We start from the raw sequence: 25,898 nt of genomic DNA, 5'->3' as shown, positions 1-25,898 counted from the left end.
ACGAAATTTCGTCGGGAGAGGTCTAATTTTTAAAAAATAAGTATAAACTTAGGATGTTTAGGTTAATAAATTTTCAAAAATTTTATTTTTAGTAACTACATAATATATTTGGAGATTTAATTAGCTGAATTAGCAATTATATTTTAATTATTATTTATTTAATGACTGATTATGATTAAATATTTTAATTAACTTCATGAATTATATTACTTAATGAATAGTAATTTAATTTTTTTTAAATTTTTTTAAAATTTTTTTTTTAATAAATTTTAATGAAAAGGTAGGGTACACCCTTTAAGTAGCATGACATGTATTTCACTTTTTTAATTACTTTGATTAGTAATAAAGGAGAAGAAGACAAATTGAATTACTATTCATTAAGTAATATAATTCATGAAGTTAATTAAAAAAGTGAAATACATGCCATGCTACTTAAAAGGTGTACCCTGCCTTTTCATTAAAATTTATATTTAAAAAAAAAATTAAAATTAAAATTAAAAAAAAAAATGTAAAAACTGAGTATAGCCGTGCGGCTATACTATTTGTAAAATAAAAAGACGCCACGTGTCGACTTTTTAAAAAAACACAGAGTATAGCCGTGCGGCTGTACTGTTTTTGGGTTTAAAAAAAAAGGAGCCTCCAGCGATTAGGCGCCACGTGTCCCAAAAAAGTATAGCCGCCCGGCTATACTATGTAAATATAGTATTTAATAAATAAATAAATAAAAGAAAGAAGGACCCTCCAAGTTGCATTAGCTTGGTACTTTATAGATATTAATTTGCTAGTTTAAACATATCCAAAGTAGATATTAATAGGCCACTATACAATATTTTAGTATAATTTTATATTTTTAAAATTTATACTTTTCAAAAAAAAAAACACATGAACACTTGTCCCGACGAAATTTCGTCGGCAAAGATCTATGCCGACAAACTTTGCCGGATTAGGTTTGCCCCGACGAAAATATCTTTGCCGACGAAATTTCGTCGGGAGAGGTCTAATTTTTAAAAAATAAGTATAAACTTAGGATGTTTAGGTTAATAAATTTTCAAAAATTTTATTTTTAGTAACTACATAATATATTTGGAGATTTAATTAGCTGAATTTGCAATTATATTTTAATTATTATTTATTTAATGACTGATTATGATTAAATATTTTAATTAACTTCATGAATTATATTACTTAATGAATAGTAATTTAATTTTTTTTAAATTTTTTTTTTTTTTTTATATTTGGAGATTTAATTAGCTGAATTAGCAATTATATTTTAATTATTATTTATTTAATGACTGATTATGATTAAATATTTTAATTAACTTCATGAATTATATTACTTAATGAATAGTAATTCAATTTGTCTTCTTCTCCTTTATTACTAATCAAAGTAATTAAAAAAGTGAAATACATGCCATGCTACTTAAAGGGTGTAGCCTACCTTTTCATTAAAATTTATATAAAAAAAAAAAAATTAAAAAAAAAATGTAAAAACTGAGTATAGCCGTGCGGCTATACTATTTGTAAAATAAAAAGACGCCACGTGTCGACTTTTTAAAAAAACACAGAGTATAGCCGTGCGGCTGTACTGTTTTTGGGTTTAAAAAAAAAGGAGCCTCCAGCGATTAGGCGCCACGTGTCCCAAAAAAGTATAGCCGCCCCGCTATACAATGTAAATATAGTATTTAATAAATAAATAAATAAAAGAAAGAAGGACCCTCCAAGTTGCATTAGCTTGGTACTTTATAGATATTAATTTGCTAGTTTAAACATATCCAAAGTAGATATTAATAGGCCACTATACAATTTTTTAGTATAATTTTATATTTTTAAAATTTGTACTTTTCAAAAAAAAAAACACATGAACACTTGTCCCGACGAAATTTCGTCGGCAAAGATCTATGCCGACAAAATTTGCCGGATTAGGTTTGCCCCGACGAAAATATCTTTGCCGACGAAATTTCGTCGGGAGAGGTCTAATTTTTAAAAAATAAGTATAAACTTAGGATGTTTAGGTTAATAAATTTTCAAAAATTTTATTTTTAGTAACTACATAATATATTTGGAGATTTAATTAGCTGAATTAGCAATTATATTTTAATTATTATTTATTTAATGACTGATTATGATTAAATATTTTAATTAACTTCATGAATTATATTACTTAATGAATAGTAATTCAATTTGTCTTCTTCTCCTTTATTACTAATCAAAGTAATTAAAAAAGTGAAATACATGCCATGCTACTTAAAGGGTGTAGCCTACCTTTTCATTAAAATTTATATAAAAAAAAAAAAATAAATTTTAAAAAAAAATGTAAAAAACTGAGTATAGCCGTGCGGCTATACTATTTGTAAAATAAAAAGACGCCACGTGTCGACTTTTTAAAAAAACACAGAGTATAGCCGTGCGGCTGTACTGTTTTTGGGTTTAAAAAAAGGGAGCCTCCAGCGATTAGGCGCCACGTGTCCCAAAAAAGTATAGCCGCCCGGCTATACTATGTAAATATTGTATTTAATAAATAAATAAATAAAAGAAAGAAGGACCCTCCAAGTTGCATTAGCTTGGTACTTTATAGATATTAATTTGCTAGTTTAAACATATCCAAAGTAGATATTAATAGGCCACTATACAATATTTTAGTATAATTTTATATTTTTAAAATTTATACTTTTCAAAAAAAAAAACACATGAACACTTGTCCCGACGAAATTTCGTCGGCAAAGATCTATGCCGACAAAATTTGCCGGATTAGGTTTTCCCCGACGAAAATATCTTTGCCGACGAAATTTCGTCGGGAGAGGTCTTATTTTAAAAAAATAAGTTTAAACTTAGGATGTTTAGGTTAATTAATTTTAAAAAATTTTATTTTTAGTAACTACATAATATATTTGGAGATTTAATTAGCTGAATTAGCAATTATATTTTAATTATTATTTATTTAATGACTGATTATGATTAAATATTTTAATTAACTTCATGAATTATATTACTTAATGAATAGTAATTCAATTTGTCTTCTTCTCCTTTATTACTAATCAAAGTAATTAAAAAAGTGAAATACATACCATGCTACTTAAAGGGTGTACCCTACCTTTTCATTAAAATTTATAAAAAAAAATTTAAAAAAAATTTAAAAAAAAATTTTAAAACTGAGTATAGCCGTGCGGCTATACGATTTGTAAAATAAAACGGCGCCACGTGTCGGCTTTTTAAAAACACAGAGTATAGCGGTGCGGCTGTACGGTTTTTGGGTTTAAAAAAAGGATCCTCCACTGATTAGGCGCCACGTGTCCCAAAAACGTATAGCCGCCCGGCTAGACTTTTTTCACAAAAGAAAAATATAGTACAGCCGCACGGCTATACTATGTAAATATAGTATTTAATAAATAAATAAATAAATAAAAGAAGGACCCTCCAAGTTGCATTAGCTTGGTACTTTATAGATATTAATTTGCTAGTTTAAACATATCCAAAGTAGATATTAATAGGCCACTATACAATATTTTAGTATAATTTTATATTTTTAAAATTTGTACTTTTCAAAAAAAAAAAAAAACACATGAACACTTGTCCCGATGAAATTTCGTCGGCAAAGATCTATGCCGACAAAATTTGCCGGATTAAGTTTCCCCCGACAACAATATCTTTGCCTACAAAATTTCGTCGGGAGAGGTCTTATTTTTAAAAAATAAGTATAAACTTAGGATGTTTAGGTTAATTAATTTTTAAAAATTTTATTTTTAGTAACTACATAATATATTTGGAGATTTAATTAGTTGAATTAGCAATTATATTTTAATTATTATTTATTTAATAACTGATTATGATTAAATATTTTAATTAACTTCATGAATTATATTGCTTAATGCATAGTAATTCAATTTGTCTTCTTCTCCTTTATTACTAATCAAAGTAATTAAAAAAGTGAAATACATACCATGCTACTTAAAGGGTGTAGCCTACCTTTTCATTAAAAAAAAAATAAATAAAAACTGAGTATAGCCGTGCGGCTACTCTATTTGTAATATAAAAAGGCGCCATGTGTCGACTTTTTAAAAACACCGAGTATAGCCGTGTGGCGGTACTTTTTTTTGGAGCCTCCACCGATTAGGCGCCACGTGTCCCAAAAAAGTATAGCCGCCCGGCTAGACTATTTTTCAAAAAGATATTTAATAAATAAATAAATAAAAGAAAAAAGGACCCTCCAAGTTGCATTAACTTGTACTTTATAGATATTAATTTGCTAGTTTAAACATATCCAAAGTAGATATGAATAGGCCACTATACAATATTTTGATATAATTTTTATAACGTACATTATTCTTATTCAATAATATATGAGAATTATTTGTATAATACGTGAACTTTGTGTTTCTTAATAAAAATTTTGTAAAACATATGTGTATTAAGCATTACAAATACGTACAAACATGTTCAATACGACTATTGTATGTTTGCTTTTTAAAAAAGGAGATGCGTATGGAACACGAATGTATTATTGGAAACTACGTACGTACACACACATAGAGATATATTACGACTAATTAAAGTAATTCAAAAAGGATAAGATATTACTTAATTACATATATTAAATTAAGGAAGTTGGCCAAAAGAAAAAGTAAAGAAACTAATTTTATATTTTTAAAATTTATACTTAAAAATAAAAAATAAAACGCATGAACACTTCTCCCGACGAAATTACGTCGGCACAGATCTATGCCGACAAAATTTGCCGGATTAGGTTTCCCCCAACGAAAATATCTGTGCCGACAAAATTTCGTCGGGAGAGGTCTTATTTTTAAAAAATAAATATAAACTTAGGATGTTTAGGTTAATTAATATTTAAAAATTTTATTTTTAGTAACTACATAATATATTTTGAGATTTAATTAGTTAAATTAGCAATTATATTTTAATTATTATTTATATAATGACCAATTATGATTAAATACTTCAATTAACTTCATGAATTATATTACTTAATAAATAGTAATTCAATTTTTCTTTTTCTTTTTTTCCTTTAATATTCACTATGTATATAATCACTAAAGGGTTTAGTTAATTACTAATCAAAGTAATTAAAAAAGTGAAATACATATTATGCTACTTAAAGGCTGTAGCCTACCTTTTTATAAAAATAAAATTTTAAAAACTGAGTACAGCCGGGCGGCTGTACTTTTTTTTTTGTTTTAAAAAATAAGGACCCTCCTTCGATTAGGCGCCACGTGTAAAAAAAATATATATAGCCGCCTGGCTGAACTATTTTTCAAAAATAAAAACATATTACAGAGTACACTATATTTAAAAGCGCTATACTATTTAATAAATAAATAAAGGGACCCTCTATGTTGCATTAGTTTGTACTTTATAAATATTAATTTGCTAGTTTAAACATATCCGAAGTAGATATTAATTGGCCACTATATAATATTTTAATATAATTTTTATAACGTATATTATTCTTATTCAATAATATGTGAGAATTATTTGTATAATACATGAATTTTTTTTTTTTTTTTGCCTTATATTGGCTTGCCTTATTTCCATTCCAAACATTCCATGTACTTAAGTTTACAATGTAAATAAGGAAATACCCCCTCATTTGGATTCAATTAAAAATACTAGAAAATCAAATTCCAACAAATTAAAATATTAAAATTCAATTTTAGTATAAGATACAATTTATACCAATATTGATACCACAATAAGTCAATTTAACTTTATCATAAAATTGTGTTTGCTAATTTAAGATCCAAGGAATATAAACCGCCAAAAATATCATTGAAAACATTAGTATTTCAGAAGTCCATTTTTCATACTTAATCAAATTTTGAGAGAAAATAATTTTTCAAGTAGATGTGTGTGTTATTGTGCATCAAAATTTGACTATATATCATACTTAATTATATAGCATGGCTTGACTTCTTAAAATTGAGGAGCTCCTCCTCACAACAAATAGAGTTTTGACATTTTGTCAACTTTATTTTCTTTTGAATTCCTTGAATTATTTTTTCTTTTGGAATTTTACAAGTGCCATTATCTCATTTGTTGAGAGAAAGAGCCCCTCCTCAATTTTAAGGAGCTAAGCCATGCTCCAAACAAAACCCTCCACCCCACTTGCTTTCATTTCCCCTTCCCATGGGAAACTAAAGTATGCATTAAATGCACCATTTTCATGACCAATTTGTTTCCGTTAATAATTTAGAATTACAATTTTATCCCACAAAAAAGACTATTCTTTTTTTAAATTTTATTTATTTTATATGCAAACCAAACATAGAAAAGAAAATAAACTGATACTTTCTAATTACTTTCCCAACATTACCAAGCATGAAAAATGATTTCCCATCAAATCTTTTGCAAACCAAACGGAGCATCAAGAATAAGTCATAGTTTTATCTACAAGACAAGTAGAACATTATATAGGATCATTAGCGGGCTAATTGATTATAATATATTATAGTTACAATAACCTATTGGAGAATTCCTCCACTGTTACTTTCCACCAAAGGCTATAAATCTTAATCATCCCCTATTATATTAACCTTATATCCTCCTAATCAATTAGCATTTCGCTAGTTGTGGTCTGTATGGTTGCCTTGCTGCTCTGCATGCTTAGGTCTTCCCCGCGCTTCTTCAATTCTTGGGACCTAATGAACTCTTGTATTCTTCCCTTCAATTCATTGTCTGGTATCAGCATGTCCGCCGTAAGATGGGAGCGGTTGAACGGATCCGACTGCAAATCACATTAAGTACATAAATTAGCACGCAATAGGAGATACATTTCATAAGATCAAGATTAATTGTCAGTGTTGATGATGTACATTATCACTAAGAAGATGCCTTTGGATGACAGGTCGGTCTACCGTGATTCTTGAAGAAGGCAAGATAACTGGATCCTTCATTAAAGTGTACTGCATGAAAGGAAATACAAATATTTATAATCAAAGCCGCGTTCCAACCAACCTACCTACCGACAAACACAAAAAACATACCTGAATTGGATCAAGGAATTCATCTGGTATGTCCCCGAGAACAGCTTCCGTGTCCATGGCCTCAGAAGCAGCAACTTTGGCTTTGGCACCAAGCTCAATAAATTCCTGTATGACCCTCCCATCTTCTCCAATTCTCCTTAGGACATCCGCTGCAGCACTAAACAACTGGAGAAATATCCAATGACATCAGTTTGCTTCCACTCAAACATAATGATATTCTTAGAAGACAACTAGAAACCAGAATAATAATAATTGCACAGAAGTAAAGTAAAGCTTTGCCTCATCTTAAGTACCTGCTCATTGTATGACCTACCATCCTTTGAGATGGCAGCTGGAAAAATATTTTCTGTATCACCCTTTGCCAAATGAACGTATATGTATACAATCTTCAAATAAATTCAAAAACAAAATAGGTGGTCAGTGGTGTTCTTCAATCTGTGTAGTAACAGGCTAACAGCTTATTATATATAAGTTCCATACAAAATTAATTAGTAGAGTTATTAACACAAAACAATGCCATGCAATTGCAAATTAATATTGCTGTGTATGGGTCAAAATATCAACCAGGCAAAACAGTGTTACATCTTTCATTTTGATGCCGTAAGTGGAAAATTAAAGTTCACACTTCACAAGTTCTGTCAGTGTCACCAACAGCTTTACTAAACGCATGGGCTGATGACCAGACGACTATTACTAGAAATGGTAGCACAATTACTATTTCATCAAGCCTGATAAATGGTAGCACAAAACACATAAGTTCACAAATTTTAAGCCAACCTGCTTAAGCAATTGCTTTGGCCGGAATTCATACTTCTCAGGGTCTTTCAAACTAAGAGACTTTCTTTGAGGGCCTACTAATTGCAACAAAAAGTAATTGAGCATGCTGGCCACCCTTTCAACCTGGAAAGAAAACCAAATAACAAGATAAACCTCGTGAACTACTTGTTCATTTAGTAACAAAACTATCATTTCAGAGTGATAACATGTGTCCGCAGGAATGTGTGAGAGAGAGATCAGGAGAGAGTTTATACCATCTCAGGAAGTAGGAAAGGAGCTGTAATCTGTTCTGTAGTAAATGCCAGCATACTCACATCTTCATTTGCCAACTTCATATCAATTCGGATAATCTATAAACACAAGTATTCATTTGGTTAGCTACTCTTAATTCATGAAAATAACACTATGGTGGTTGTTGTTTGGGCTGAGGGAAGATGAAACTGACATTCTCTTGAGAATGGAATAGGCGGGTCCTCTCCTGCCTCTCTTGAGCAGGCCTGCGTTCCCATTCTGCAGTGTTTGACATCTCAGCTTCTAGTTCTTTGAGTTCCAGAATTTTGTTAAGACTTTCATCCAGAAGATAGATGCTATCATTGATCAAGAAGTTTAAGAAATTCAAGTAAACGCCCTTCTCCTCTTCCCTAGCAATCTGGAACAGTATAAAAGTTAGTGCAGAGTGCAGAAAGTATAAAGAAAACTTAGAATTGTGACAGAGAAATTTTGTAACCGGTCTTTCAATGAAGTTACTCTACCTGTTTCCAAGCATTTTGATGACTAGGGACTTGCCACAGATATTCAAGAAGTTCAGCGATATTGTGGCGGATGTTAAACTTGTCATAGAACTGCACAGTCGAAAAGCAAACACACCAATCAACAAGGTAATAAATGATAATGCAAAGTGAATTTAAATTAATGTCCTTCAATATCACATACACATGAACATAAAAGCACTCGCCTGTGTGTGAGAACCAGTGAACTCGATGTCGACGTATAGCTTCAAGAGATTCCTCACGAGATACTCAAGAGACAGTTGGTGCCCTTCAAATAGGGTAGAAGTAATAGATGATCCACTGCAGAGGAAATGAAAAAATAAATGCCTAATTGTCATTTCAAAATCAAAGGATGTGATATAAAATGGAGACATTAAACCACCTTCTGCGAGGCATCCAGCAGTTCAGGACCTCAACCATCTTTGCTCTTAGATAAGGGTTCCTGATATATTCTGGACTTGCCATGAACATTATAATGAAGTTCATAAAATCATCCTGCACAGAAAAAAAAAAATTTAAAAATATGAAGATAAGCATATAGGAAGTATGAAGGGAATATTTTTGGATAAATGTAACAATCCTACCAACAAGACTCCATCCAAAGCTTTGGGAATCCGGGAAGCAAATATAAGCAATTCCATGGCATCTTCCACAAAATGCTCTGGCATAGAAGCAAACTCCGTAGGGCAAGTTAAGGGCAGAGGCATTTTAAATCCACCAACCAAGCGAACTAGCCACACCACCATCAATCGGTAGAAAGAAAGAGCACTCTGTATAAGTGTACCATCCTGAAGACAAGAATAAGATTTAAGGATCTGTAATGGAAATCAAAACAAGGCTACTAAAAGGTAATCCAACATACACATCAGATGAATGAAGTGCATATGATACATTTTATTGATGAAAGCATTTTTAATCCCTTCATTAAATCGTTAAAAACAACCTGAGCCTAGAACCACCATAGACAGGCTTCCTTAAAAATAATGCAAATGCAAAGGACTAGAATGGACACCTAACCATCATTCAACGATAATATGATTAGCACTTAATAGGTCTCCGTGCCTCAACACCCGTGTGAAAATAAAGACAAGGTTAAGTCTAAAAGGTTAGGAAAACAAAGTATAACCCCACAAGAACTTACCTCCAAAAAAAAGCGTATGACCCCACAATATGCACATGCACACACACACACAAACACAAATGTGCGCACAGAGTTCGGACATACCCTTAGTATCTGAGCTTCATAACAAAGCTTTTCCTGTGAATACAACTCTATTTCTTTCTCAAGGCGAGCTAAATCCATCTCTAACTGTGGAGAAGATGACTGGCCTTGCATGTTTTTGAGTGTGGCGAGAGTCTCTTCAGACCTTGAAATATCCTGGTTGAAGTATTTTTAACATATAAGTTTTCCACCCATCATTTACATATAACAATTTGTAAAGAAAAACAAAGTTCATGAAGTACACCAATTGCCTAAATCATGAAATAGCACACAATAAGATGTTACTAATCGTGGTGTTGTACTGGATGTCTGCCAATATATAAATCACACCCCAATTACCTGTACTAAATGTTTAAAGTCAGAAAATGCTTTCAGCAAACCCAGATTGAGCACCCTTGCAGTCATGAAGAAGCATTCACAAATAAATGAATATTTAGCTTTTTCATTGCTTGGGTTCACGTTGACACTATTTCCAGAACTGGTGGCTTCTTGAGATTGTAAAAGGCGATTTTCACCATCACCACTGTGTCTAGAGCCATCAGGATTCCCCATATTATCTTTGTTAATCCATTCAGTAACTTCTTCAGATGATGCATGTAGCGCAGTCAACCCTCTAATATAGGCCCATAAACAATGGTTAGCATTTGCAAAATCTTGACAAGAGATCAGAAGAGAAAATATATATCCGCTAATCAAGAAGTCCTCACCTTAACTCCAGACGGTTACTGTAAAATACATATTTTGGATCAATTTTGTCCCTTTTTGTTAAGTTTGCATCTAAAAACGGCTCACAAAGACGAAGCATGACAGCACTGAGATTGACAAACATGCCTGAACTTGCACATGAAAGAGGATCCACCTGTGACCATAGTTACAAATGACTAAATGTTTATAACATACAAATCCAAAAAAATTCTTACTAAAAATTGACAAGATAAATCACTAGGACAAGGTTTCAGGCAAGACCAAAAAATAAATAATTGTTTGGCTTGTAGTTTTACTGGCCATAGTAACAATCTTGTCACAAGCAACATCATTATTTTCACCTCAAATGATCAAAGGAAATACCTGAATATGAGCCCTTGATGAGTTTTTATTGATCACCTCTGCAAGATACTCAAGAACATTCTCACGGGTGTCTGCATTTTTCAGAAGTAAGAGAAGAACTTCGGCAAGGCCATCATATAAATTATTCATGACTGTCTTAATTGTGGTGAATGAGGAGAGCAGATCAGCTGGTCGCCGAGTTGAAGCTTCTGAAAAGCACTGCTGCCTGGTGTAATCATTCAATAGAGAACCAATGCATTAAGAAACCTTTCCTATTTAACAATAAAGAGAAGAAAAAAAAGGAACTACTAACTCAAAATGAAGGAGAGTAGAGAACAAAGGAAACAATATGCACATAGATAATCCATGATAGATCTACCAATTTCATAAATGGTTCAGTTTCTTTTAATCAACCAAAGACAAATTAATTCACTAACCACACAGTACCAAACTTGAGAAGGGGCGAAGGCAGACAAGCAAATTGACTCCTATACTTACTTGCTTGTTTTTCTCTTTATAAGGAGAAAAGTATGTTTAACAAGCCAAACAGATACATTAGGTTCAACTGAAGGGAGCCTCAGTCTTCTACAGTCTTAAAAAAAGTAAAAAACACAGCATACAAGATTTTGATTCTGTTTTTTTCCTATATTAATATACCACCAACCAAGGAAAGAACATAACAACAACAACAAAAACAAAATGCAAACAATCGCCCACAAAAGCACGAGCACCATCTACAAACATGCAAACAATAAACACAATAATTCGCTCACCCGACATCAGGCTGGCTCTTGAAAATTGGATGATCCGGCAGAGCACTGACATGGAAGAAAGGACCTAAAATGCTAGTCCTTTCAATAACTCGCCCATTCAAGTATACCCCTTTGGGAATCCACCAAGGGTGATTGACAAGAGACCTTGCACCAACTGGTAACTTAACCAAAAAATACAGAGCCCTCAATGGCTGCTGGAAGTTTCCGAGGGCCGAAACCTTAAGCACAATCTCCCTAAGCTCCTCATACAACCCTTTCAAAATCGGGTCCAAGCTATCGAAATCGGGGTCCGTGAAGAACTCATCCAAAAACCCAGGTGGGCACTGGATTCCCCCACCACTACCACTAACTCCAAACCCATCAACTGAGCCCCCACCCTCTGAAAAAATCAAGGGCAATAAAGGCGACGCATTTGACTTATTCGGGTTGGAAAACGAATCCGGGTTCCCCAAATGAATCCTACAATACGAAACCGATAGCTTCTTGGCTTGTCTAACCACAGATTCCAATTCAGACCTCAAGTTCTTATCTTTCATGGCAGCGATCTTCTTACCCTCGTCATAAGCCCGTTTGTAGCACCCGATGAGGTACTGGAAAGGCGGTTCAGCAGAGGCAAAATCGCCCGAAAGCCGATCAATTAGAATCGATTCCATGAGGTCCCGAGTGAGCCTCAACTCTTTGCCCTCGCTCAGAATCTCTGCTGCAGTCATCTCCAAGTAAACGATTCGGGAATCGGATTCGGAGGAATCGGTCAGCGATACGAGAAAGATTTTCCGGAGGACTATGTCCTCCAACTCCTCCCGGGACCTCTGGGGTTTCGGGGTCGCCATTTTTTCTTCTCTAGAATGGAAGATATACCAATCTGGCCTCTCTCCCTGTGGGATTTTCCCGAGAAACAAACAGATGGGTATCTGGATTTTGGCTTTATTGTGATGATGGAAGAACAAGCTAGAGTTTTTAGTGAGAGAAACAGATGGGAGCAGTGGCCATTGTGAAACAACAACACAGAGGTTTTGATGGTCTGCGACTTAGAACAATTTGGGACGACTTAGGAGTTACTTTAGGCAGAACAAACTTAGTCCGACCAAAACATGAACTTGGGAGAGAAGTAGGAATAGCTCGGTAAACCGGTACCGGTTCACCTCTGGACCCGGTTGTTTTTTCGTAGCACTATGTAAGGGATGAAATTCGGGGCGGGTCAACCAATCCGAATCCATTCATAATTGGATTGCTTTTTTTTGTTTTTTTTTTTGTTTTGGTCAGATCATTGAACTCAACTTTCAGACCAAACCATACTCAATCAATAATGATCCGACCGAATAAAATCTGATCAGTAATTTCCTTATTTTATTGTATATATTTACTTTTTAATTTATACAATAAGCAACTATATATTGTGAGTCACATCCAATTATTATTGGATTCGATCAAACTCTATTTTATTGGAAGAAAAAAAAACTCTATTTTCTACTTGTTAAGTTAGCTCGAATTAAAAATCCTATTATATATATATATTTTTTATACAAGCGATAGTTTAAATTAATCTAATGTACGAGAAAAGGTGTTTAAACTTAAGTGCAAAGGATCGGACTCACTTCCTGACCAACTATCATTGCCCACATATGCTTATTCTATATTTTATTATGAGTAATGCTAAGAATACCAAATTTGAGTCCCGAATGACGTGGAATACACATCATCAATTTTATATATTTTCATTTTATTTGAGGACCTTTCTTATTGAGAGGATGCGATAATATATTAAACTCATACGCACAACACGAATGCTAAGACTTGAACCCATAACCTTTCTTGAGGAAGCAATTGCTCCAAACTACTATTCCAATAAGTCATTTGCAAATTTGGTATTGGTTATGGCCAAGATCAACTTCTCAAACCTTGATAGTAAGCTCTAACTTTAAGACATGGCTTTGACCTTATAGCCACTTGATAATTAACCATAAGTGACAACGATGAGGTCCTTGATATTTCTATATATCCAATACTCTTTTGATTACAAATTTAATCTCAGTTGTTAATATGTTGTTGGGCTTTTTGCTGTGTAGGCAAACTCTAACAGCAGAACAATGCTTCTAGATCAACATGCCAAATCAATTGTGGTCGAATTTCTTGTCATCCAACGGTCAACACATCCAAATGTAATGAGCCTTATGTTATCAATGGCTTGAATCTCATGACAAATAAAAAACTTCATCGCATGTCAATGACCCATCCATGCACCATAAAAGCATGAAATGCAAATACAAAGCCGCTTCTCTTCTCAAACACTTACTAGAAGAAGAAATAAATTATTTTTCTTTAATTTCCAACAATGGAACAGAGAAAATATTCATAATGTTGAGATTTCATCGCTAGAGGAAGTGAATGAAGCTAAGGGAGGAGGCTTTTGGAGATGATAAGCCAATTAGATTCCAAGTTCTTAGATCAGTCTTAGCTGAAACTTACTTAGCCATCGTGGAAAACATTGAGGCTGAAAATGCAAGTTCCGGAAGGAGTGATTTCATCAGATATCCCCAAAATCCACCCTACGATCCTCCTCCGGTGGTTATAACTCGAAACTTCGAGGAATTTAAAGATGCACTCAAAACACATGGGACGTATATGGAGATAAACGTTCCTGTTGATGTGCATCCATACATACATACGTCAACGTGTATTCCTGTGGGCAAACGACATCGAGGTGGAAGTTAACAACTGGGACGAAATATAATTAAGATGGTGATTTTGATGATTAGGAACGAACTAAATAAGTGTTAGAATTTGGATCCTTTGCTTTACTTGATTCAGTAACTAAATAAGTGTCAGAATTTAGCTTCTCTATGTTACTTAATGCAGTAACTAAATAAGTGTTATAATTATGGCTTTCTATGGGTAATAAATGTTATAACAAATAAATTAATTTGCATTTTATCCAGTGGTTTAAATTTTAGATAAATTGAGTAATATCTGTTAATTGGAATTTTAGATATACCCAAAATCAAATTCTTGAATTTGACTCTATAGGGTAATGCAGCAAGGGTTTTTCTTTTCAAAGGAAGAGGTGTTCCTAAATCCTAACCTCTCTCTAAACGACCAAAACTCTTGTTTTTACACCTGCATCTTCTGCAACTTCAATCTTTTCGTCCACAAGATTTCAACTATCTCAGGCCAATGGACCGAAGTGGAATATTACCTAAGGTGAGATTCAAGAAGGGATGGCAAAACTTACTCGTGCCGAATCAATCTTTTGATTGCTTTTATCTGTTTTTGGATCCATGTCAAAGTTTTTTCTGTCAATCTTACTAATAATGGAAGTGCAAAACCTATGTTTACTGCTTAATCATGTCTTCTAGGATATATGATCAAGGGTAATATTTGCTGAGCTTTTCTTGAATATTCTTGTAGGTAACGGAGATTGAGAGCAAGAATTGGATTAATGAACTTCCTGAAAGCGTTCTTTCATTCATACTTTCATTCTTAACCATAAAAGAAGCAGCCGGTACAAGCATGATCTGCCGCCGGTGGAGGCACCGGCAGCTCTGGTTGGATCACATACTAACAAGACGAGACCTCGAATTCAATATTCCAAACATTTTTGGAAGCAATTATGTCACACCAAATTCTAAAGTTCACATTTTTGTGAAACATGTACCGTGGTGAGAAGGTAGACTCTTTCAAAGCGGCTTTCTATTTGGATGCTAAATCAGCTGACACCCTTAATGCATGGATTAGTTTTGCAATTTTAAGGGGAGTTGAAGTGCAGATCTTCACTTATTTCGGACTTCGAGGATGAACGACTATTATTTTTTCCAATCATAATTGGCCACATCATCAACTCTAAAGCATTTGAGGTTGAGCAGATGTGTTCTAAGGCCTCCTCCTGATTTTGACGGATTCATGCAATGAAGAACTCTTTATCTGGAAAGGGTCACTGTGGATGAAGTTTTTATGGCAAGTATGTTCTCTATTTGTTTGTTCCTTGAAAGCTTGAGCTTACTTGGCTGCAGCATTGACTCATCTCTGATTGTTGATGGCCCATCACTTCGTTTAGATGATTTAAAAGTGCTCAACTGTTTTAATGATCCAGCAAATATCAAGATTTCTGCAGTAAATCTTGCATCCTTTGAATACAGTGGAAATATTCATCACATCTCTTCCATCAAAACTCCAAGATTATCAAGAATATATTTTAATAACCACAAGGTACAAAATGCATTCCCTCATGCACTGACCCGATTGGCATCCTTTCCTCAGCTCGTGACTCTTTATTTGCTCTTGGAGGATGATCTGATGAATGATGATTGATTTTTAGATAATGAATGAGAGAGCTGCTATTAAAGCTCCAAAATAGTTATATTGCATGACAATGTTTGTATCCCTTTTAAAACCATAATTTTCATGTCATTTTAGGTAAAGGAACTACCAGAAAGCTTACCAACATTTAGAAACCTCAAGCAACTGGAATTGGTTGTCCATGGGCCTGAAAAAAGTAGCAAGGACAATGAACTCGTGTGGGTTCTAAAGTTTCTCAAGGCAACACCTCTTCTGCAAGAACCTGCGATAACGGTCAGTAACGAAATTGTTTCAAGTCTGTTGCAAATGATTTCTGCTGTCAATCCTTTTGGTGTTGTGGGATTCTCTCAATACTAATCTCTCACCTCATTCTACCAAATTGAATGCACAAATTTTTGCAGGCAAGGTGGGGACCGCAATTCTACGAGGACCAACCGGAGATAAGGAACATTGATTCTGGATTTTTGCATGATTAGTTGAAAAGAGTTACTATCAACATGGTTCAAGGTAACTGGTACGAGGTAGAGCTTGCTATCTGTGTTCTGATACTGGTGACGAAGCTGGAGAAGATGGTAATCGATCCATTTGGGAAACTCTATTATGATGGTGAGTGGAGTTGGACCAATGACGATGCTTCAGATTCACCTTGGGTTGAAAAACGTTGCCCTTTTGTCTGTCAACAGCTAAAGGAAGTGAAGATTGATGCTCAAGTTATAATTCTATGAAGAAATGCTTCTGCTTAGGCCATTTGTCTGTGACATGCATAGCATAAGTTGATAGAATGCTGCAGATTGATTTGATTGATCCTAAGTCAATCTATAAGTGGAATGAAAAGAAGAAAGCCAAACTGAACTAATATATATTTATATATATATATATATATATCACCATCTGCAAAATGCTCTGGATAGTACTATGATACAAAACTTTTTCTTGTTCCTATTGCTTTCTTTCTGCCAATGAAAAATTAGATGGCAAGAACGCAGGAGGACAATGATTTTGTTTGTATGTAGACTACTGTTTCAGTTCCGAAACACTGCAGGGTTTTATCAAGTGGATCAATGCTTGTGAGTCAGAATGAGAGTCATTCCCCCTATTAAACGATCCCGTGTTAAGACTTAAAGAAAATCACGATTGTCAGATGTATTTAAGAATGATTGTGTAGTATTGGCAGGACCAAATAGCAACTCCAAGCAGAAGGCAGGGCCACATATCGATCTTCCTTTCTTCCCCATTTTATCCAAATCCGGCACAGTGAGCTGTAGGGATTCAAAATACCAACACAAGATGAAATCATATTTCTAATTTTACATGCGGGACTATAGTAAAGTGCTGCAAAGAGAAAGAAGTTGAGACCTGTAGCAAGCTGTTCCTTATGAAAGCTGTGTTAAAGCAAGCATAGAAGAGACGCCCTCCATTCATTTTTTGATAAAATATGACACGTATGTCTCCAGTTACCTTTCCAAGCAAATATGATGCGTTCTCAGATTGTATATTAAACAATGGACAGGCTCACAAACTTAGAAACAAACATAACATCATTGGAAAGGTGAACTTTCAAATAAGTTTTGTTCTTGAAATTCTATTTCATAATTCTTTCCCCACAAAGTTTACTGTGAACCATCCAACAATAGATTGTTTTCTTCTTTAGTTTCCTTCTTAAATGTCACAATATATGAAAACTGCAAGAACCTATGCCTTACCTGTACAGGCTTATCAAAGTAATATTCAAGACAGGCCTTCTGGTATAGGATGGAACTTTCTGTATCCATTTGAACTACAACATGAGGCTTTTCTTGTTCTGATTTCTTGTCTTCCCCATCACCTTCAACAAAAGAGAGATAATATCGAGGACTGCTTGTTCTCTGATATCCTTTCTTAATCTGTTTGCAGGAGCTCCTAGCAACTTCTAGTGATGGACGATAAATCTGACCGGAAATCTGTTAACACATGGTTCAAAAGCTTCTTGTCAGTAGACATAAAAGAAAAAACAGATAACATGGCTAAGAAAGGACATTTTCATTGATCAATACTAAAAGGTTATAACTGATTGGCTCAACAGCGGTGACTAGCTAACCACATTTTAGTACATTGTGATTTGTAACTTGTCATAGAACTTGAACTTTCTTTTCTTTGGTCAGAGGTCATAGAACTTGATAAGTATCCAATTGTTATTAGAATTTCACAAACTTTAAAGGAAATGATAGATTTGGTAACCATTGATCAAGAGCTGAAGCAAACCATAGCATGCAGATTCAAGGTAATCAGAACATGCAAAAATGGCATACCTCTTTCAACTCCAAGACCACAAAGAAGATTTTGTCAATGTTAACTGTGTCATAAAATCGGATTCTTCGCAGTTCTCGGCTACATGGCGGAGGTAAATTCACAGAGGGAGGTCCATCATCAACTTCAGGATGAAAAGAAAGACAATGTGACCAATATCCTACATAACGGCGTTGGCTCGGTATTGAGACCTGTTCGAGTAGATATGAACCACAATGTGCTTGTTAGTGTAAACATGATCATCACATAGTGATAAATTGGCAGCAAGGAATTGCACATCCTTTTCTTCCAAGAGTGTTAAATGACTTAAATTCTCAATGGGAAGAAACGCGTAGACTCTAATTCTGTCACTAAAGATTAGAAGAGGATGCTTTCTAATTTGGTAATTATTGTACATAAAGATTATGTTATACTAGCATTCTGTCAGAAATTGTTTGTATTATACCTAATATGACTTACTCCTTCATTATTTATGGTCCGCCTTTGAGCATACAATTCAAGAGCTTCCTCTGCTGAGATCCCACAGTAGACTAGGTAGGCACATACCATTAAGCCTGTTCGACCTTTGCCTGCCTGCAGAAAAATCGTATCGATCAAAAAACACAAACATTATGATTAAGATTAAGCAACAACAGATCAATTAGGGTTAAGGACATTTAAATTTTGAAACTATGAATGCATATAAATATGACACTTGAACAAAGTTAACAAAACCTCTTAAGAAATTAGATATGTTCTGGCTTACTATATATCCGTACCATGCAGTGTATAACAGCAATGTTCTTTGGATTGTGCGATAGCCATGAATCCACATTTTCACAGAAGAGCTTCATCAAGTCAAGAGGTGGAACATGATTGTCATCAAAAGGAAACCTCTCCACGCGACCATAAAAATGAGATGGATCATAATTTTCTTCTATACAAAGGTTATAGATCTGCAAAAACATCCCCCACGCACACAGAAAGATCAACATTTAACAAGAAAAATTCTCAATTTTTATACTGGAACCAAAACTACAGAAACAAATTAAGAGGGCATTTATTGTATTAAAAGTGCAGTACCTTATAATGATCTGCGTGTCTCATGTCGAGCACAGACTTGACCTGCCAGAGTGGATTACGATACATTGCCCGCATTCGTTCTGCAGGGAATGACATTGCCAATATGCGATCCGTGATGTAGGTCATGTCAAGATCATAACCAGCAACAAGCATTCGCCTCCGTTGCTTCGACACCAAGTTACGGATGTAAAAGCTTTTACTCAGACAATTGATCAGTTTGTGTTGTATGGTCAGGCTTTCCATCTTCCCAGGCACTTGCCTTGAAAACTTCATCCCCATTTTTACTAGTGAGTACTATGCTACGTGACCAAAGAATCACCATTCATCAGCAACCACCGAAAGAATTACCAATCTCGCTTAAACACACACACACACACACACACACACACACACACACACAAAGTACCTGCAGAGCTGAACATGAAGCTTGTGATGAATTGGGTTAAAGGGACTTCAAGTGCTGAAGCAAATTCTAGGGCAAAAAATGAAAAACCCCCCAAAATGAAAGATTGGGGGAAGAAACCCTAGAATGAGCTTTTGGGAAAGGAAAAAGAAAATGTGGGGGTCAAGGTGGCCGAGATGCGATGATGACCTCCATTTTTCGTTGGTTGAGAGAGAGAGAGAGAGATAGGGGCAGAGAGAAGCTGATTGGGGTTGGAAAGTTGAGCTAAATTTGGAGTGGAAATGGGGGCTGGGTTTCTCAGCCCCAAATTTAGAACAAAATTGTTGTGCTAAAATGAAATTTGGAGCAAAATTGGGCGAGAACTTAGGGCAATGTGTATGTATCGGGGCATAAAGGGGGCTCTTTTGATTATGACCGTTGGGATTGGCGGGAATTTTGGGCGCTGGGGACTCTTCTGGCCTAACTGAAATTCTTAGGCTCTGTTTGGCTGGGATTTGGTAAATTAGTTTTTCAGGTTTGATTACATTTGTTTTGGCAGATTATCCCCACACACCAAAAAAAAAAAAAAGAAAAAAAAAAAAGGAAAACGAAATCTCGAATGAGGAAAAATATTTGTATATGACCATAAGTAAGTAACGACTTGCAATTGGATAGTGTGTCCCATAAAAGTTTAAATGATTCATTTAAAATCTATAGAAATTTTCCATTTTTTTTTCACACAAATATGAATTTTTTTTTTTATATTACAAACATTATATTCGCACTAGTTGGTCAATTGGTCAATGCATTGTACTCTTTCCTTTGTATATTACAAACATAATCTTAATTCGTTTGTAAATAATAATAAGTCATTAAATTGAAGCAATTTCACAATGAAATGGAAAGTAAAGAAAATTAAGGGTGAATTGCTATGACCGTGAAAATGAAATTCGGGTAATGTTAGGCTTACTACATCTTTATACCACATTGTATATCACTTCTTTAATAGAGGTGAAGCCCACTAATACAATGTGACATATCTCTATTAGAGAGATGATATACAATGTGGTACAAAAATATAGTAAGCCTAGCATTTTCCATAAAACTCCGTAATTTTTTATGGGGACCAAAGAGGGAAGTTGCTGTGTCATTTTTTTTTTCCCCTCAATCTCCAAAACAGCTAAAGAACATATGATGTCGTTTACTACTGATGTATGCCTTGTATTCGCTAACTACACGAGGACATCTTTATCCTTCAGTAAACGACATCCACTTAATTGTTCATGTACTACTCAACTAAAAGGATAACATGTCATACAAATACCAAATTAGTTACACTTGTGAAGCCTGACCGGAGAAGGAAAAAGACGACGGAAAATTAATGTGGATGGGTTCTTGAATGGAAAAAAGACTTTTATAACATAGGGATAACATTATTTTGTTATCCCGATCAATAATGCTAAGACATGTGTGATAATACTTTCATATGACATAGCATTATTGACTGAAGATAGCAAAATATTATTATCCTTGTTGCACTTGCAACTAAGTTTTTATCCTTTGAATAGCCAACTTCATCACAAATTTATTAACTACTTGAGTTATAAGCCCTTATAATAAGAATCTCAAACAAGTTGTTTATAGTTTAGAGATGACAGTCATTTCATTCATGATATATCAAACACTACCATTTAAAGATGATATTATTAGAGAACAATTTTAATTACATACACTAATGCTACATAGAACCAGATTTTCAGACCAATTCTTTAATTGGGGTGTAACTAGAGTAAATGGTCTAGAACACGGTCTGAATAGGGTTGTCCAAATAATTTTATTCTTCTACATAAACAAGATTTTATTGCCTAAATAGGGTATTAGCTATATAAAGCTAATTATTCAAGGTGGTCATGTGGCTTAAGTGACATGAACATTGCAGCATACTGCAACAGCCTCTGCTCAGTGCCTCCATTTTGCACCACAGGGATCACAGGACCTCTGTTAGTCCTCAGCCTGTAGCGGCGCCAAGCGAATTGTATGTTCACAGCAGCCCAAGTTCTCCAATTGGAAGAGTAGTATCTTGCTGTTCTTTTGAGCCTCTCATTGGCAAATTTGTATCTGAAATGATCTGTGATGTATCTCAGATCATCTGCATTGAGGCCAAATGCTTCTGTTGATTCGAGGCAAACAAACGTGGCAGATGAGGCTGGCAAGCGGTCTATGAATGGCCGGCGAAGGCACCAGGAGAGCAGCTCATCCCCCAGAAACCCTCCTGGTTCAAGCACATTGGTTCCCACCATGCCTTTGCTTAGGCCTTGGCTACGCTTTATGTGTCCACGCACGATAAATAGCATCTTCGGAACAGGGTCTCCTTCTCTAATTATCTGTTTTACTTGGATGTTAATGATGTGATTTGACATGTAAATTGAAAAGGGTAGAAATTAAATCACTCTGCAGATGATGAAGTTGGTACCTTTTCATCTTTAGAGAAAACCAGTGGCCTAACTCGATCGCAGATGTTGTCGAGAATAAGATCATCCAAATTGTGGAACAGGGGAACCTGCATATAATCAAATAGTACAAGTTATGAATTATGTTCTGTGTGTATCATATAATTGTGAATGTGAATATGCTACTTCCTGTTACCTTTTTTATGAGGTCTAGGCATAAGTGGCGCTTAATTTCCCTTCGGAGCCCTTCAGGCAAGTCTTTGATCAAGTCCATCTCATCTTCTCCCCCCATTGTAACCCATCTATGCCTTTCATAATGGCGCACTCTTCGTCTCAAACCGGATGGCAACTGCCTTCGCCTCATCCACCATTCCATGTCTCTGCATCTCAGCTGCATTTTTCTCTTCTTCGCCATAACCGCGTGCAGAAATACCTTTGTTGCAGCATTGTCAATTCCTCATAGTCAGACTTGGCCTTAAAAAATACTTAGCATCCAAAAAGAAAATGTTACGTTATGATTGATGTTGCAAGTCACCTGAATGTTCCCAATCAACAAAGTGAAGAGAAGTAAGCCACTGAGCACAATGCATATGCTGAAAATAACTTCTAGCCAGTGACTTGTAGGTTCAAGATCATTGCCAAAGGTGCTGCAATTGATACAGAGAAAAGGGACACAATTAGATATATTGTCCAAGAATTTGAAGCAAAGCAGACCTCCAATTGAAAAGTTTACTTGTTGAACAAGATACCTGAGAGTCATTAGACCCCAAAAAATGGGATATAGGATCTTAATAGCCAGTGAGTTGCTAGATATGACCGGGAGAGCCCACTGATAGATTCCATAATTGAATGTTCCATTGACATCCAAGCACAATGGGGGCTTTCTCACCACACTTGCTGTTGTGTTGCCTCCACAAGGATTTTGCATCGTGTCCGCCGGTGACAAAAATTGGTAGCAAACTTCCTCTGAGCAAGACAAAGAGAGATTACAGTTGACACTCAATTCACAATGTTGCCTTAGGCATGAAGCTACGCGCTGAATTGCGAGCACATACCAGCACCCCCCGGCAACCTGAAAGCATGAAAAGAAGGAGAAATTTTAACTAAGCATCAAGAACTAATAGAGATTTAAGATGAAGTGTATAATTTGATCATTTTACTTACGTGAGAGGCAATGAAGTAGGCAATGAGATTGAGGCCAAAACCCCACCAGATGGTGCCAAAAATGTAGCCTGTGACCTTCTGCATTCTTCTCATCAAGCAGATGCTGTGGTACACTTTTGGGAGGAATTGGAACAAAAAAATTAAGAGAAGAATGGTCATTATCACCTTAATCTTTTCTTCTCTGATCAATTTTGGAAGTACCAGCCAAAATACAGCCTGCAAGAAAAGAGAGAGAGAGAGACTATTCAGCCAAAATATTCCAATTTCTCTGCAATTTGGTACCAAGAAAACAAACCTTGCAACTTCTGATCAACAAATTATTTTACAGGAAAGGAAAGGGCATAAAGGAAGTGGCGAGAGTATATAAACACTCTGAACCCAAGTCAAAAATTATCAACACCACCAAACCAAAATTGAATTTTATCCATTGATTAATTGATCTCTAATTAAACAGGGGCAATGACTCAAGGGCGATTTGGGAATTAGATAAAAGACATGAGTGTTCGAAGATGACGAAAGGCAAAGGTAGAGGCACGGGGGACTCACTCACCTGGGGAACGGGGAGGATAACGAAGGCGTCGAACCAGAAGCCTTTGAGGGACCGAACGTAGTGGGAGGCGATGGCATGTGGATCCCACACGAGCTTCCCGCACCCGACAACGAGCGACTCCCGCGACACGTACGCCAGCCGGAACTGAAGCCACAGGTGGCAGAGGTGCACGGCGTCCACGCACGTGCGCAGCACCGTGACGATGGCCGCCAACCCGCCGTCCATGTAGAGGCAGGGGGTCCCTCCCCTGCCAATGGAAAGCGCGTAGAAGAAGAGCGGGTCGACTGCCAGCGCCATCCCACGCGCGAGGAGGAAGGCGCGGTTCCACCTCTGCACGCGCTTGCTGCGGGGGTCGAGGACATGGCCGAAGGGGCCGGCGGGGAGGCCGCGGGAGAGGCCCTTTTTGAGGTCGGAGCGGGATTGGATGGGGACTAGGGAAGAGCCGGCGGAGGCCTCCCATTGGAGCTGGTGGGCCCCGTCGCAGCTGGTGGAGTGGAAGACTGGGACCCCAACCTGCGTGCAGGCGTAGCACTCGACGGAGTTGGAGATTGGGGCGTTGATGATGTCTTCGATGTTGTTGCTGTTGTGGCTGTTGTCGGTGTCGTCGGCTCGAGAGCTCTGGCGCCGGAGAGCTCTGGTCCACCTGCATGTACATGCATATACACGTAAGCAATTCATTAACTAAATTAATTAAGCTATGAAGCAGGTAATTATGTATGGAGGTGTAATTAGTAATTAGTAGATGAACCTGGAGAGGGAGAAGGAGAAGTGGGAGGACATGGCGATGGTGAGGAAGAGAGGGCAACCATGGGAGAGAGGGAGGGTTTGGGTGAGCGAGTTAGTGAGAGTGATTCAGTGAGTGAGTGAGTGGGGCGTATTTATTTAGTGAGTTTTGAAGGGAAGAAATGAATTATATAAAAGAGGATATACAGAAGAAGAAGAAGAAGAAGGAAGAGAACGTCAATTGTGAATTGTGTCAGGTAGCACATGAAGAGGGTTGAGGAAGGGGGAACGTGGTGAACTGGCTTTTCTCACTGTGCATGGGGTCCATGACTGTTCAATCCATATCACCGCCGGTATTTCAAGGACCACCACCTTTTTTTGTTTTTTGGTTTTTTTAAGGTTACACTGTAAAATCATATGAATTTGTAAAGAAAAACAACTGCACTGTTACACTTTACGGTTCATATCGATTTTTCACCAAATTGCATGTCGCATATCAAAGTTTAAAACATCGCTTTTTATTAAAAATTAAAACAGAAAATACTTGCCTCCTTTCTTAGAAATAAGAACTCTTACTTTACTTTCCTGTCAATTACAGTTTGATGTGCGTAGAAATTTATCTTTTTGTACTTTTTATAATTATTTTTGCATGTGTCAGAGTATAATTTGCAAGAAGTATGAATACTTCCTTCCAAAGAAAAAGGGAAGCAAGTGTCCAATTAAAATTCAAAGCGTCCCAAATTTTGAAATAATCAACTATAGTGACCTTGTTAGTCTCACTCATGAAATTAATAAGCATCATTTTCACCTTCTGGTTATTGATTTTCTGTATTAATACATTCATGGGAGTTTGCATTTTTATAATATATGGAAAGTGCATTGCATGGACCCTTACAATTTTGTATGTAACACAATCTTGAGGTCGAATGAATTAAGACAAGTTTTCAATTGGATTGAATTAGTGAAAGTTTACAAATTACAAACCCAATTTTTAGTTTTGTTAAAATTCAACAATTTTCGATTACTTTTAATCGACCTAACTCCCTTCTCTCTTCTTAACCAGCTACGAAGATTTGGATTAAATTAAGAACTTGTTCTTTTAAATGTTCAAGATTTAAGAACTTGTTATATAGTTTCTTTGTTGATTTAAGGCCCAATGAAAGAGAACCTTGACTTGCATATCAATAGTCTCAGGTTCGAACCCCTATAATATCTTGATAGTGTATGTGTGTGAGAAATCTCATTATCCCTGGTAATTTAGACTATTACTTGTATTCTAAAAAAAATACAAATTGTCTAGGGTTTATTAAGAAAAAAATGGTAAATACAACGTATTAAGGGGCATATGCCCTATAGGCGATATGGTTTAACTGGAAGATGATAGCACAATCATTGAGTTGAAAG

General features: G+C 35.6%; 3 protein-coding genes across 3 annotated transcripts; all 3 read right to left on the bottom strand.

The window, feature by feature from the left end:
• LOC18782775 (probable ubiquitin conjugation factor E4) lies at window positions 6,295-12,982 on the bottom strand. Its single transcript, XM_007214852.2, has 16 exons — window positions 11,585-12,982; window positions 10,833-11,037; window positions 10,472-10,623; window positions 10,104-10,377; window positions 9,768-9,920; window positions 9,127-9,330; window positions 8,925-9,037; window positions 8,728-8,842; window positions 8,525-8,614; window positions 8,218-8,421; window positions 8,027-8,122; window positions 7,773-7,895; window positions 7,289-7,381; window positions 6,996-7,160; window positions 6,825-6,914; window positions 6,295-6,736 (listed from the first exon to the last, which is right to left on the bottom strand). The coding sequence occupies exons 1-16, from the start codon at window positions 12,412-12,414 to the stop codon at window positions 6,557-6,559; spliced, it is 3,087 nt and encodes a 1,028-aa protein (XP_007214914.1). The 5' UTR covers window positions 12,415-12,982; the 3' UTR covers window positions 6,295-6,556.
• Window positions 16,787-20,180, bottom strand: LOC18783654 (phosphatidylinositol 3,4,5-trisphosphate 3-phosphatase and protein-tyrosine-phosphatase PTEN1). Its single transcript, XM_007215400.2, has 8 exons — window positions 19,632-20,180; window positions 19,226-19,524; window positions 18,922-19,098; window positions 18,623-18,736; window positions 18,166-18,354; window positions 17,581-17,817; window positions 17,234-17,335; window positions 16,787-17,136 (listed from the first exon to the last, which is right to left on the bottom strand). Exons 2-8 carry the CDS (start codon window positions 19,502-19,504, stop codon window positions 16,996-16,998), a joined length of 1,239 nt encoding a protein of 412 aa, XP_007215462.1. The 5' UTR covers window positions 19,505-19,524; window positions 19,632-20,180; the 3' UTR covers window positions 16,787-16,995.
• Window positions 21,278-24,982, bottom strand: LOC18782482 (cyclic nucleotide-gated ion channel 2). Its single transcript, XM_007216950.2, has 8 exons — window positions 24,520-24,982; window positions 23,772-24,414; window positions 23,222-23,437; window positions 22,807-23,129; window positions 22,593-22,704; window positions 22,254-22,490; window positions 22,081-22,167; window positions 21,278-21,991 (listed from the first exon to the last, which is right to left on the bottom strand). The coding sequence occupies exons 1-8, from the start codon at window positions 24,549-24,551 to the stop codon at window positions 21,503-21,505; spliced, it is 2,139 nt and encodes a 712-aa protein (XP_007217012.1). The 5' UTR covers window positions 24,552-24,982; the 3' UTR covers window positions 21,278-21,502.

This window comes from Prunus persica, chromosome G3, assembly GCF_000346465.2.
Source record: "Prunus persica cultivar Lovell chromosome G3, Prunus_persica_NCBIv2, whole genome shotgun sequence".
Classification (NCBI taxonomy): Eukaryota; Viridiplantae; Streptophyta; class Magnoliopsida; order Rosales; family Rosaceae; genus Prunus; species Prunus persica.
Note: the sequence above shows the minus strand (reverse complement) of the source record. Positions and strands in the feature narration are given on the sequence as shown.